Source organism: Echiichthys vipera, assembly GCF_963691815.1.
Source record: "Echiichthys vipera genome assembly, chromosome: 4".
Classification (NCBI taxonomy): Eukaryota; Metazoa; Chordata; class Actinopteri; order Perciformes; family Trachinidae; genus Echiichthys; species Echiichthys vipera.
In genome coordinates, this window is record NC_139829.1 from 952,029 (window position 1) to 966,417 (window position 14,389).

At 39.2% G+C, this 14,389-nt stretch overlaps 1 protein-coding gene across 1 annotated transcript in view; it reads left to right on the forward strand.

The window, feature by feature from the left end:
• abca2 (ATP-binding cassette, sub-family A (ABC1), member 2) overlaps positions 1–14,389 on the forward strand; it is a 423,663-nt gene that overhangs the window by 209,356 nt on the left and 199,918 nt on the right. Inside the window, exons 20-21 of the mRNA XM_083912406.1 lie at positions 8,030–8,210; positions 11,321–11,533. Of these exons, the coding sequence (XP_083768532.1) occupies positions 8,030–8,210; positions 11,321–11,533 (394 nt within the window). The remainder of the gene's footprint in view (positions 1–8,029; positions 8,211–11,320; positions 11,534–14,389) is intronic.

Below are 14,389 nucleotides of genomic sequence, written 5' to 3' on the forward strand. Positions count from 1 at the left end.
ATGAGATGCTAGCATCAGCTGATACTGACTTCAAGGTCAAAGTTCACAATGTCATTGTGGACACAGACAGACAGTATCCATAGAAGGTTTTCTATCAATGCAAAACTTTGCTCAGATTTTGCCTGTCTAGACCCTAGAAATTTTGCTCATGTGAAGGAAAATGGACTCCCCAGCTCAGCTCTGGACGAAATAAGCAAATGTCTGCTTAAGTTTGACAATAGAGCTACAGTTGGCACATTATGTAGTGAACTCTACAGCCTTGCATGTCAGTGGGACAGACTGAAGATGTCCCCTCTGGAGGGTTACACTGTCAGGACAGCTAGTGAAATGCCACAAGGAAGTGAGGCGGATCCTTCCATGGAACAGCAGGATGTTGAACTAGAGAGCAAAACTTGTTCGTCCTGTAAAAACTGTGTAATTTGTGTTCACCTCATCCTCTCTCAGTACAATCTGCTAACTGATGCCTACCATGTGATTGGACTGGCCTACAGGTTGCTATTGACACTGTCCATCACACAAGTAGGCTGTGAGAGAAGTTTCTCAACAGTGAAGTTCATAAAAAACAGACTCAGGAGCACTTTGACTGAGAAGAAACTTGAGGCATTCATGCTCATGTGCACTGAGAAAGAAATTCTCATGTCTTTGCACAATGATACTGTAATAAACAAAGTCGCAGAGACCAGTGCACTGCTCAGGCGTTTATTAATGTTTTAGGTTTGGCCATGTTTCTTTGAGGAAAAACAGTTTTTGCAGAGGAAAAACTGTATAAAGTTATGTTTTACTGTGAATAACAAACTTGCGCAATACATATTTTATTCTTTGTTCATGTTTAAATCTAAATGTTTGTGAAATCTAAGTTCTGATTGTTATTACAGATTATTCATTCATTCATTCATTCATCTTCAACCGCTTATCCCGGGGTCGGGGTCGCGGGGGGGCTGGAGCCGATCCCAGCTGACATCGGGCGTGAGGCGGGGTACACCCTGGACAGAACGCCAGTCTATCGCAGGGCACATAGAGACGTACAGAGACAGACAACCATTCACACCTACGGGCAATTTTTTAGAGACACCAATTAACCTAACACGTGCACGTCTTTGGACTGTGGGAGGAAACCGGAGAACCCGGAGAAAACCCACGCATACACAGGGAGAACATGCAAACTCCACACAGAAAGGCCCAGGCCGGGATGCGAACCTGGAACCTTCTTGCTGTGAGGCGACAGTGCTAACCACTACACCACCGTGTAGCCCATTACAGATTATTACCTTTTATTATTTTTTCAAATTTGATATGTTATATTTTATTTATTCTTTTTATAATTTGTTGAAAAGGATGTTGTGTTGCAAAGAATAATGGTGGAGATGTGCACTCATGTTGAAATAAATCCCCATTGTGAAGCAACCATTACTTCCACTGAATTGGAATTATTTTAGAAAAAATACACGGAATTACAAGGCTTTAGAGAACAGTGCGCTATTGTATGCTTAACATGTAAAGTTATAATAACATTGTTTTAATATAATAGGTCGTGATCTAAAGTGGGCCGGTCTGAGGTATGAAACTCCAGGGCTGAAAATGAGTCCCACTCCGGCCCTGAATGGTATGCTCCTGTTGGTTTCTTCTTCGCGTGTAAACTGTATTTCCCTGGTGCTGTCTATTGTTTTTAAGTGGGCTGTGAGTTCTTGTAAAAGGCCAGTTTTAATTATTTCTAATATGTCAGGCAGTCAAAGCGTGCTGTTGGACACTGGCTTCAGCTGGGGGACGTTGAACGTAGGATGGATCTTGAGGGACGTAACAAGCTTGAGACAAACAGCACTGGGGTTGATGATAGTCTCGACCTCGAAGGGACCAATAAAACGGGGAGCGAGTTTCCTGGAGGTGACATTCAGGGGAATGTCATGCGAGTTCAGCCATACCTTCAGCCTCGGTCTGTACTTGGTAGCTGGAATACAACAGCGATCCACCATCCTGCGGTTCTGCTCGGTAGTCCAAAGCAAAGCCCCTTGGACCTCCCTCTAGATCTGACGAACCCTCCGAAGATGATGTTGGACTGAGGGCACAGCAATCTCGGGCTCCTGGGCTGGAAAGAGAGGAGGTAAGTAACCCAATGAAGCCTCAAAGGGGAGTATTGTGGGAGTATTCCACCCAGGACAGCTGAGACGACCACAACGAGGGGTTGCGGGCACAAAGGGATCCTATGGAGTCGAAAAACATGGTCCACCAAGAGGGATGTCGTCTCCATGGCCGATGTTCGATATCGATCTCCCAGGTGAGAGCGGCCATAACGCATGACGCGGGAATGATGTGATCCGATCCAGCAGCGTCCGTGAATGCTGACCGAGCAGGATACCCTGAGAGGATACCAGTACGTTCTGTCATGAACGGTCTGGGGTATAACACAATGGAACCGGACCCAAATGCAGACAAGGACACAGAGTATGATACTAAACAAATATTTAATAACAAAAACAAAGGGATCCAATTACAGGGGTAAAAGTACTACACGGATGGATGACGAGACGGTCGAGGGTAACAGGAATGGGTATCAGACGAACAGACAGGGATTTGGACAAGGGAACGGGATCTCAGGAAACGACAAGGGAAAAGAACAAAGAAACAATAATTAGTAAACAAACCAACACGGAGGAAAAATACAATCAAACGAGAAACGGGAGCCAACCGACAAGAAGTTACCACGTAAATGAGAACAACAGTCTGGCGCCGTGATGATAAGGAGTTTGATTTTGAACTGGAAGATTATGATTTATTTAAACAAAATAGGAAAAACAAAAAGGGGGGAGGAGTTGCCCTTTTTGTGAAAAAAGTGTATAACATTATTATTAAGAGTATGATAATGGCTGTTGATGAGTTGTTAGAGTGTGTTTCTGTTGAGATACAAAATAAATCGGCAAAGAAAAGTATAATAATTAGTTGTATCTATAGAACTCCTGGATCATGTATTGATGATTTTAATAGCAAAATATTAGAGTTAAACTCCACAAATTAACAAAAGTCTTTTGGTGTGTGGTGATTTTAATATGGATTTGTTGAAATCATGTGAACACACCAAAACAAGATTTTGTAAATAATATGTTTGGTCTTGAAATGTACCCAAGTAGAATCACAACTGACAGTGCTATATTGATCGATAATATATTTCTAAACCTAATGGATAGGAAAATTCAAAGTGGGTTCGAAACCGGTTTCGATGTAATAGATCGACATCCCAAGCTGTAATGGATTTAACAGAAAATGTAACCTCAGCTCTTGACAACAAACAAAACACAATTGGCATATTTATAGATTTACGAAAAAGCATTTGATACCATTGATCACAAATTACTGTTAAAGAAATGCAATTAATCTGGTGTCAGAGGCGTGGCTAAAAAGCTATCTGAAAAATAGACTTCAATACGTTGAAGTCGATCAAACAAAATCACAATTTGAAACTCTAATTTGTGGGATCCCCAGGGCTCCGTTTTGAGGAGGAAATTATTTATTCTATATTTAAACGATATTTACAGAATATCTAAAATTTTGAAGCTGGTGATTTTTGCAGATGATACCAATTTGTTTTGTTCTGGGTATAATATAAATCAGTTAATACAGCAGGTTGAAACTGAATTGACTTTAATTAAAAAATAGTTTGATTTAAACAAGCTATCAAGTGTTTATCCTCAAAGCAATTTCAGTCAAAATCTTGACTGAAAATTTTGACTGAAATTGCTTTGAGGATAACGATGACCTGGACGAATGAGAACATTCACAGGCTTATCAAGTGTTTAATTTGCTTACCCACTACTGCTGTTACAAAATAATTTCCCAGTCTGGGATCATTAAAGTAATTCTATTCTGTTCTATTCTAGTCTATTTAATGAAAAAAAACTAAATTTATGATTTTTGGGCCCAGTATGACAAATTCTAATTGGAAATTGTACTGGAATGGGATCAACATAAAGAGGGTTTACGAGACAAGATTTTTGGGGGTGATTATTGATCACCAGATTAGCTGGAAACTACATATTCAATACATCAAGAGTAAAATATCTAAAACAATTGGTATACTTACTATAAAAAAAACCTATAAAACTAAACACTTGTTAAATATGAAATGTTTGCATATATTTTATTCCTCACTTCCTCACAGGCAATAAGACTAATCAATAAAGTGGGATACCATGACTCTACTAAGGAGCTTTTCATAAAATCTAATATTTTAAAATTTACGGATATAGTCACGCTAAAAATACTTGAAATCTTATTCAGAGCTGTAAAAAAAGATCTTCCTACAGGTATTCAATCTTTATTTAAATTAAGAAACAATTTCTATAATTTAAGAGGACTGCTTCGATTTGAAACAAGAAAAGCACGAACTAACATTAGACAAAGATGCGTGTCCGTTATTGGTGTAAAAATGTGGAATGACCTTAATGATAAACTGAAAGTAATTACAACACGACCAATATTTTAAAAAGACCTTTAAATTTGAAATAATTAATGCATATGTATAATATGTTTAAATGTATATAAAGTAAGTAAATAATTTCATTTATTTAAGTATAAGTAAATATACTTTTAATCAAATATGTAAACTAAGTATGTATGTTGTGTTTAAACAGTTAGAACTGTGATGTTAGGATGGGCTTCAGCCCAATCCTTTTTTTTGTTGAAATTGTCAAAATATTATGTCATTTTATTTAACATCTGATGTATAACCGTTGCATGTCCGTTATTGGTGTAAAAATGTGGAATGACCTTAACGATAAACTGGAAGTAATTACAACACGACCAATATTTAAAAAGACCTTTAAATTTGAAATAATTAATGCATATGTATAATATGTTTAAATGTATATAAAGTAAGTAAATAATTTAATTTATTTAAGTATAAATAAATATACTTTTAATCAAATATGTAAACTAAGTAAATATGTTGTGTTTAAACAGTTAGAACTGTGATGTTAGGATGGGCTTCAGCCCAATCCTTTTTTTGGTTGAAATTGTAAAAATATTTATATTTATTTAACATCTGATGTATAACCAAAAATAAAATTAATTAATTCATTCATTCATTCAATAAAGGGTTTAGGCGTCTGTTCACTTGTTTTATTATACGTCTATTGCCATAACACATAACATGTCCACTATGAAATTAAGACTCTGTAATGTGTAAGTATAATGTGAAAGTCCGGCAGAGTGCTGTGATTCATTCCTGAAGTGTTTTTATCTCGTTTCTCCCATTGCCACATGTGTTACCTGGTGGGCACTGCAGCTACTGCAGCAAGTAAAATAAACACAAAAAATCACGTTCGACCCCCCTTAACGACGCCACTGCATTCATGCAGGGCTCAGATCAAATGAAAGGAGGAACATCTGTAATCCAGGAAATTCCCTTATCTACCGTATGAGTACATGTTTGTCATCAATAAATCCTGTATGTATATATGTAAAAATGCATTTCAGAATTACTGATTAAATAAGTGATACATGTTGTTACAAAAGCTGATAAGAAAGGAACGTTCATATGAAATCCTTATGTGCGACCTTGCACATTGAAACAGTTCTTCAGCTCAATAATTGTAATAATTGTGCTTTGAGCCATCTTCATTAAATATTCCCATGCTCATAGCACATATTGTTGATTCTGAACCTGTCTTTCTTTTATTGAACCAAAGTATAAAACTAGTGGTGGGACAGGATTAAAAAAAAAAAATCAAATTTATTAGAGGCTTTGGTTAATAATCTCAATTAATTGCATATCAATATTTGACACAAGAAGCAACATTTTTCAATTTAAATGGATTTTTGTATATGACTTAATTAATAAATACACACAACAATGAATTTAAACAACAAAATGTGTGTTTATTTTTTATCACTGAGCACTAACTTTTTGCAAACTTTTACGTCGGAAGCATATTTGTTTTGGTTTATAAAAATGAAACCGTGCTTAGTATGGTATATTCAAGAAAAGTGGAGACCTAACATTGCAAAAATATTTAGGATAATGTCCCACAGAAACAAAAAAGATTCATCAACTAATGACAGTCCCTCAGGAGCGTTGTCTGTGCTAGCGTTAGCTGCAACATGTTCAGCATTGGGGTGGAGCGGAGGCTGGAGAGCTCCAGTGGGAGGTGAATTCTTTCTTGCACAATTTTCACCCAACCGTGCTCTTAGCCATGTTTCCATTTCTCAAATGTCTCAAATGTCCCCCCACTGAACCCAGCAACAAATCATCATCTCGCTTTTCATCAGTTTCATTTCTCTCGTGTTGCGTCCTGTGCGTCAGTGTTACGGGTCGGGCGGGAAATCCTGCAATGAGCAACGTTCCGCACTGAGTGCAAAAATAAATTGTGATTAATTGTTATTTATTTTGTTGTATTATTTTATCTGTAATAATTAACTGAGATTAACGTGTTAAAGTCCCAGCCCTATATAAAACATCACATTATCAGGGATAAAAGTTAAGAAAGGAATGCTACATTGTGATTTAATCAATCAGACCAACTTTATTAATGAAAAGCTTGTTAACACTGCTGCTCAGCAGAAGTCTGCTCAATAATGCACATGACTGTGCTGCAATGAAGAGGCTGTTTGTTTTGTTTCCATCATTGACACGATCCTTTCTGATAATTTGCTCATCGTTTGACAACAGCAGGTCGATAATGATGCATAACTTGAGCTTGGACTTGATGCAGTACAACAGACTTCTGTTACTGACTGAGAAACAGTTGAGCAATAATGTATTTTCTGATTTCTGCAATCTATTTTGGAGCTGTCAAGTTAACGTGAGGATTGATTTTTAGGAATGATTAGATTTGGTGTTCTTGTCTTTGTGAAACGGGTCACAATATGTTCCACAGCCATCATACGACACCACTAACAAGCTAGCTGCAGGCTAGTAGGTTGTGTTTTAAGAATCTTGTTGTTGTTGTAGCCTACTCAAGACCATTCTCGAGGGCACATTACTGAACTGTAACTGTAACTATAATCCTCCAAAGTAAACAACATAATGTGATGAGAGAGGAAATCACTCAACATTCAAAATAACAACTTTCACATGGAACTAACTAATAAGGAGGGTTATTATGGCATTATGGCACATTCAGGTAATTTATGCACACCCCCTATGTTGCTGACACATCCTTGATTACAGTGGTTCCCACAAAACGAATGTTAACGCAGGCTCATTCGCTAGGTAGCACCGATGTTCAAATGATTCTGAAAGGTCAGTCCAGAGACAAAGGCTCTGGGCTCGTAACACTATCTTATCATCATATTACTAGGGCATCTTTGAGTGGGCAGAGGCCACTATGCTGGCTGCTCTGGGGTGTCACTGTCTGTCTCATCATCCACATTACTCGACTGAGTGGGTTCAACACTGCTAGTGCTGGGGACAGCCTATGTGTCGCCAGAAAGAGCTGGACGTTCGACTGAAAATGAAAATTTTGCGTTTTCCAGCTCCTCCTTTGAATATTGTGTGTTTTGTTTTGTTCCATTATAATTTCACACCTGCCCCTTTCCTCACCTTGACCACAGTAAGCAGTAAAACACGGCAGCCACATGCATCTCTCTGTGGCAGGTAGTGTCTGATTGACAGATGAAGGGGACATGGGAAACCCACGAAGACCAAAATTAACTGGCCAGCCACTATAGTAAAATTCTTTTAACATATGCTACCACATATGTCACTGTCGTCTGCATGGGTTTTCTCTGGGTTCTCTGGCTTCCTCCCACAGTCCAAAGACATGCATGTGTTAATTGATTACCTTAAATTGCCCGTAGGTGTGAGCGGTTGCCTGTCTTTGTTTGTCTCTATGTGCCCTGCGATAGACTGGATTCCTGTCCAGGGTGTACCCTGACTCATGCCCGATGTCAGCTGGGATTGGCTCCAGCCCATATATTTAGAGGATATATGGAAACAAAATAAGAACAGAAATTGTGATGGAGAGGTGCAAAAAGGCTTGATGGATGCTATTTTTATATTAAGTCATTCTTATTTCCTCTTTTCACATTGTACCTACAGAGGTGATACGGGGCATAGAGGAGGAGCCAAGCCATCTGTCGTTGGTGGTGTGTATAGATAAACTGACCAAGGTGTACAAGACTGGCAGCAAACTGGCCCTCAACCAACTGAGTCTCAACCTCCATGAAAACCAGGTAGTCTCCTTTCTGGGACACAACGGCGCTGGCAAGACCACTACAATGTGAGGGGACAAATGTGCATGTGCTTGTGTGTGATGATGAAAAACTTGGCTTCAAATCTCAAGCAATTTTTTTCTATAAAATTAAATATCCATCCTTATGAAATAAGCAACACCCAAAGGTAAAGCTAACAGGTCATATTACCCAAGAATCTTAAGGCTAAAAGTAACTCCTAACTTGCTGATTTAGGAGGAACTCTTTAAGAAAAAAAAGTCAGTGTAGAGCTCTCAAGCCACCCGGGTCAGGGCCATCCACAGGGCAGCACCCCCAGCGGTGGACCAGAGACAAATCCCGGTGTGTTCGCCCCCACGGAGGAAACAGTGGAAAACCAATTTTCTCCTTCACCTGGTACCTGTGCAGCCTGATAATGACTGGCCGTGCTCTCTGCCCTGGCCTCGGCTTCTCGGTTAGCGTGCGGTGAGCCATGTCACAGAGTACTTTGAACTTGGCGGATAGGGCTGTACGGTGCGCTTCCCAGAGGTAAGCAATGCTAATCTTGCCACCTGCCTCGTTTGCGGTGCTAACCTTCGCCCCCTTGTCTTTTACAGTCTGTCTGGTCACATACGTCGGCATATTTTTGAGGTTTTTCCGTCCAACGAGACAAATATTACTATTTGTAGAAATGTTACTATTGTGACTTTCGGGGTCCTGAAACGTGAAATTGGCAATAGTTGCGGTCTACTCCACGCCAGCCAAACCGGAAGTAAAGAAGAATATATTCTTATATAGAATAAGGGGTGTGGAGTTGTTCACCCATCGCTTATATTAGTGAGTTAGGAAGGAATCTTTTCATATCAAGTATGGATAGGAGAGTTTATTCCTGAAATCCTCATTAGAAAAGATTCAAGATTCAAGATTGGAGAAGCTTTATTTATCTCGAGGGAAATTATTGTGCAACAGTTTCAATACAAAGGTGGGAAAGGATCAGAGTAACAATAAGCTAACATAATCAAATCAAAATAAAGCTAACGTAAAATAAATCAAACAATTAACTAAGTGTGACAGAGTGCAACAGACATTGTGGTTAAGCGTAGGTATATACAATATACAATAATACGCACTGTGCAGTTTAGCAGCAGATTGAAATAAAATAAGTACAAACTAAATAAGTGAGAAGGAGCGATAAGTGATAACAGTGTTAAAAATGTAGCAGCATTTCCTACAGAACTAAGTGACAGTATGGCACAGTGAAGTGTAGCAGACTTTCTTACTGAAGTAAGTAAGTTACAGTAAAGTAAAGTGTAGCAGCATTTTACTGAGATAAGTTACAGTAAACCACAGTGAAATGTAGCAGCATTTCCTACAGAACTAGGTTACAGTAAAGCACAGTAAAGTGTAGCCGCAGTAAGTTACAGTACCACTAAATAAAGTGATGTAGTGGTGATATAAAGTGACAGTGTAAAGTGTAGCAGCATTACTTACTGAAGTAAGTGACAGCACAACTGAATAAAGTGATGCAGTGATGATATAAAGTGACAGAGTGACATTTTCTGAGGATACAGTGTCTCCACTGTTCCTTACCTGACCGTGGGGAGATTAATTATAAAGTTTGATGGCCACCGGAAGAAAAGACTTCCTCCGGCGTTCAGTATTACACCAGGGGAGAATGAGTCTGTGGCTGAAGGTGCTTCTGCTGGAGATCAGCAGAAGGTGGAGAGGGTGAGAGTTGTTGTCCAGGATGCTGTGCACTTTAGACAGCATCCTCCTCTCAGACACCGCCACCAAAGAGTCCAGTTTGACCCCCAGGACGGAGCCAGCCTTCCTGATGATCTTACTGATTCTCTTTGCGTCTGCTACCCTCAGTCTGCTGCCCCAGCACACAACAGCAAAGAAGATGGCACTGGCTACCACCGACTGATAGAACATCCTCAGCATGGTGTTACATACATTGAATGACCGGAGCCTCCTCAGGAAATAGAGACGACTCTGGCCCTTCTTGTAGACAGCCTCAGTGTTCTTGGACCAGTCCAGTTTGTTATCCAGGTATACTCCAAGGTATTTGTAATCCTGGACAACATCCACAGTCACGCCGTTGATGGAGATGTGTGTGGGGGAAGATTTACTCCTGCGGAAATCCACCACTAGCTTCTTAGTCTTGGTGGCGTTTAGAATCGGGTGATTAGCTGCACACCAGTCAACGAAGGAGTCCACAACACCCCTGTATTCCTCCTCCTTCCCCTCACTAACACAGCCAACAATTGCAGAATCGTCAGCAAACTTCTGCAGGTGGCAGGACTCAGAGAGGAGCTGAAAGTCTGAAAAGGCTGAGCTGAAAAGGTGGGCTTTATCAATAATAAAATCAACTGTATAGAGGTATACAGGTACTTATTGAATGATAATACCTTGAATGATTATTGCTGGCATTCTTCTTCACATTTTGCCACTGATTTTACAAGAACTGCTGTTGCTGTCACCAGTCCCAGTCCCAGCCTGGTCAGATGCGTACATGAACTGATGAAGCCTCTTGGATGAGAGGTGAAACGTCTTCCTAGACAAATAACCAAGTGCAGTTGCTTTTGACTGGAATTGCTTTGAGGATAGCGATGACCTGGACAAATGAGAACATTCACAGGCTTATCTAGCAATCATTTATGTCAGTAAAGGTGCAATTACACTGGATCCATTAGCCTGTGAAGAGAAGATCTGAGGTCTGTCCATCACAACGCACCAACTTCACAAAAGTCTTAATTATTGTATTGATGAATATTTTTGAACTGCTTGTTCCAGGCCAGGTGACAGATGCCCTCACACCCCATGACACTCAGCTAGCTCTCTGGACAGAGCTCAGCCACACAAGCAGCTTCTTCTCTGCTGCTGATTATTTTGTTCCATTCTCACTCAGTTTATTATTAGTTTTGAATTTACATTGTATTTTTTGTATTTACATTTGAATGCTCATCTTTAACTATGCAGTACTTTTTTTAGATTATCAGTACTATTTCAATTAAGTTACCTAAGGTTAATCATTATCTAGAGCGATTCATGCCCAAAAAAATCAAATAAGCTTGTACAATCCAATAGATTAAGTTGTACAACATACAAATCTAGCTTGAATTCCCTGACTATTTAACCAATGCTACTTCTTTTGACTGCATACACTTCATTGTCATAGGTCCATCCTGACAGGCTTGTTCCCACCCACCTCTGGCTCTGCCACCATATATGGTCATGACATTTGCACAGAGATGGAGAGGATTCGTCAGAACCTGGGCATGTGTCCGCAGCACAATGTCCTGTTTGACAAGTTAAGTGTGGAGGAGCACCTGTGGTTCTACTCCAGACTCAAAGGAATGGCTGAAGAAGACATACGCAAGGAGATGGACAAGTCAGTACATGTCTACTTATGCTTTTTTTATATATAACTTAAGTGGCTTCAAAAATCAGATACAACTGAGAAGAGAACAACAAAAAGAAAGAAAGTACAACAGTCGTGGCTGCATGTGTCCATTATTAGATAACACTGTATACAGATTCAAGTGAAAAGAAAAATGAATAAGACAAATTTAAAGTATTCCCATCCATGTCCACCTCTCCCCTTTTAGTCAAGCAAACATTTTCCTTTATTCAAAGTCTTTCCCTCCATGTTCTGGAGTTCTCTAATGATTTCTAACTGTTCATTCACAGCTGGTGGCTCGGCCTTATACCATCTCCTTTTTATTGTTGTTTCTTACATGTGACCAGTAATATTTTTATTAACTTTCTATCTTTGACCAGGACATAGTGATTCAAGGTTCCAAGGTACATGACATTACATTCTTTAGGTATTTCATAACCCAGGCTTTCCTTAATTATGTTGTGTTGTGTTTTCCCAAAATGGGTGAAGTTTCTGACGTCCCCAGAAATTGTGTGTATAATTCGCTTCCCTTTCCTCACATATACGCCAACATGCATGCTGGGAGCCTGTTTGTTTACTTTTTAATTTTGGAGTGATGAAGAACGGGTCAGGTTTTTCCACCCGGCTTCCTGCCATATTATCGAATTTGTTGTTGTGTGCTGTGCTTCACACATATTCTGCCACTCCTCTACAGTAATGTTGATCTTCAATTCATTCTCCCACTCTTCCTTAATTTAAGACAATTAATGGAGACATTTTCTGAGTCTCTTAAGTTTCGGTACAGTTCTGAAACTGCCTTTAGTTTGGTTCCATTGTATGTCCTGATCATTACATCAACTACACCATTCAGGTTTTTTTTACAGTTTGTATTTCCTTTATAAAATAGTTACGCAGCTGTAGAAATCTGAAATGGTCTTTGTTTTCAAGGCCGTAGTCCGTTTTTAGCTCCTGGAAGCTCATTATGTGTCTATTCTTTATTATTTTACACATTGCTGTGAGTCCTTTCCCACCCCAGTCCCTGAGGTTTTAGTCATTTACACCTGACTTAAATCCATCATCATAATCAGACCAACGTAACAATTTTATGTCTCTAATTTGTGTTGTCTGAAACAATCAAACCAAATTGTCAGTGTGTGTAGCGTTATTGGGTCTATCCATTCTTGTAGTAACTTCATTCCTTTTAGATTGCCGATCAGGGCCTGGGTTGATGTATCTGCCCCCACCTTCTCAATATCTTTCCACTTTGCATTATAGTCCTTGTCACAGCACATAAAAATTGGCTCCATAAAAATGATTGCTGGCCATCTCTTACCATACATCCATGTTCTTATTTAATTGGCCTTGTGCAACGCCCTCACTAGAGGTTAAATACCTGGATATCCGCACCAGATAGTTGGACCAGTCCAAGCCTGGTCAGATGCATACATGAACTAATGAAGCCTCTTGGATGAGAGGTGAAACATCTTCCAAGACCAACAGCCAAGTCCAATTGCTTTCGACTTTAATTTCTTTAGGGATAACTATGACCTCGATAAGTGAGAACATTCACAAACTTAGTGTTTTATTAGTAACAGACAATAAAAATACTAAACAGGTTTAAATTCCTCTCCACAAATGAACAATTAGAGACAGCCAGGATTTCTGTGTCGAAGCTAATTTGAAAAGTATACTATTTATAGTTCTTTTTTGTTGAGTCAAGGACCGTTATTTATTGCAACAGCAGCTGTTCACCAGTCAATACACTCAACACTTCTTTGATAGTAAGTGATAAACAAAAAGATACAACAGCAGAGCCTGGCACCACTTACTGCTTCCAGCGTCTCTTCTCCAACACAAATACTTTTTTATTTACTTTCATTTCCAGCTGCTTCCACTTCCATTTTTCAGTTGCAGTCAATGGATATCAACACTTCCCGCAAATATGTTTTCCATAGAAAGTCATAAAAAGTGGCTAAGTGGGCATAATTCTGACACCATGCTGTGGACATTATACGTGTTACAGATTGCATGTAATCGTTGGGAAAGGTATTCTGTAAGAGTCACTTTATTTCCTCAAGAAAATCACAGAGCCCTTGAGGTGTTATAATGACCATTATAAACTTTGTATTAAATGCCATGTCTCACATATAATAACACTGTGTTCAGTCCAGTTATGAATGATGAAAACCAGTGCAACTGTGCTCAGCATTTAAACTTGTTACAAAGGCATGTCTTTTTGGCCCCACCCATAGGAATTGCGACCACTTAACTTTATTCAAGGTACACTTGAAATAATGAGCCTTTCTAGCATGTAGAGATGAGTGTGGGTTCAAAAATAATGGTCATTGTGTGACGGTGTGAAACTGTCAGTGGAATATCCATAATGGTAAAATTTTGTTGGCCCTGATATGAAAGGTCTGAACGTGAAAAAAATCATCAACGGGCAATCTGTATTTTCTTTTTGTATTCTGTAATATACTGTTTCATTGACCGTAACTAAACAGCAAAGTAGATTAATCGTGATTTAGGTGAATTGGGGAATTAAAACATTTGTGTTAAACCGAAGAAGGGAGACATCAGATTGGCGAGTATAAAATGACTCTATTGATCCATTGATGGGATTTATGCTGTGGAAACTTACTATCACCCGACACAGGGAGTTTAGGCTCCTACCTTCAGGCTGTATATACAGTTCCTGCTGAGAGGACAAAAGGATACAAAATCTGTAGTTTGAACAGCCATCAGTAGCCTGGATGCACAAAATCTGGGCTCCTAAAGCACTTGTATTTAGCTTTTAGCTGTATTTTTGCAGTTTCTTTGTAATGTTCATTTGAAGTGATTTCACATTTATTTGTTTATGTGATCTGT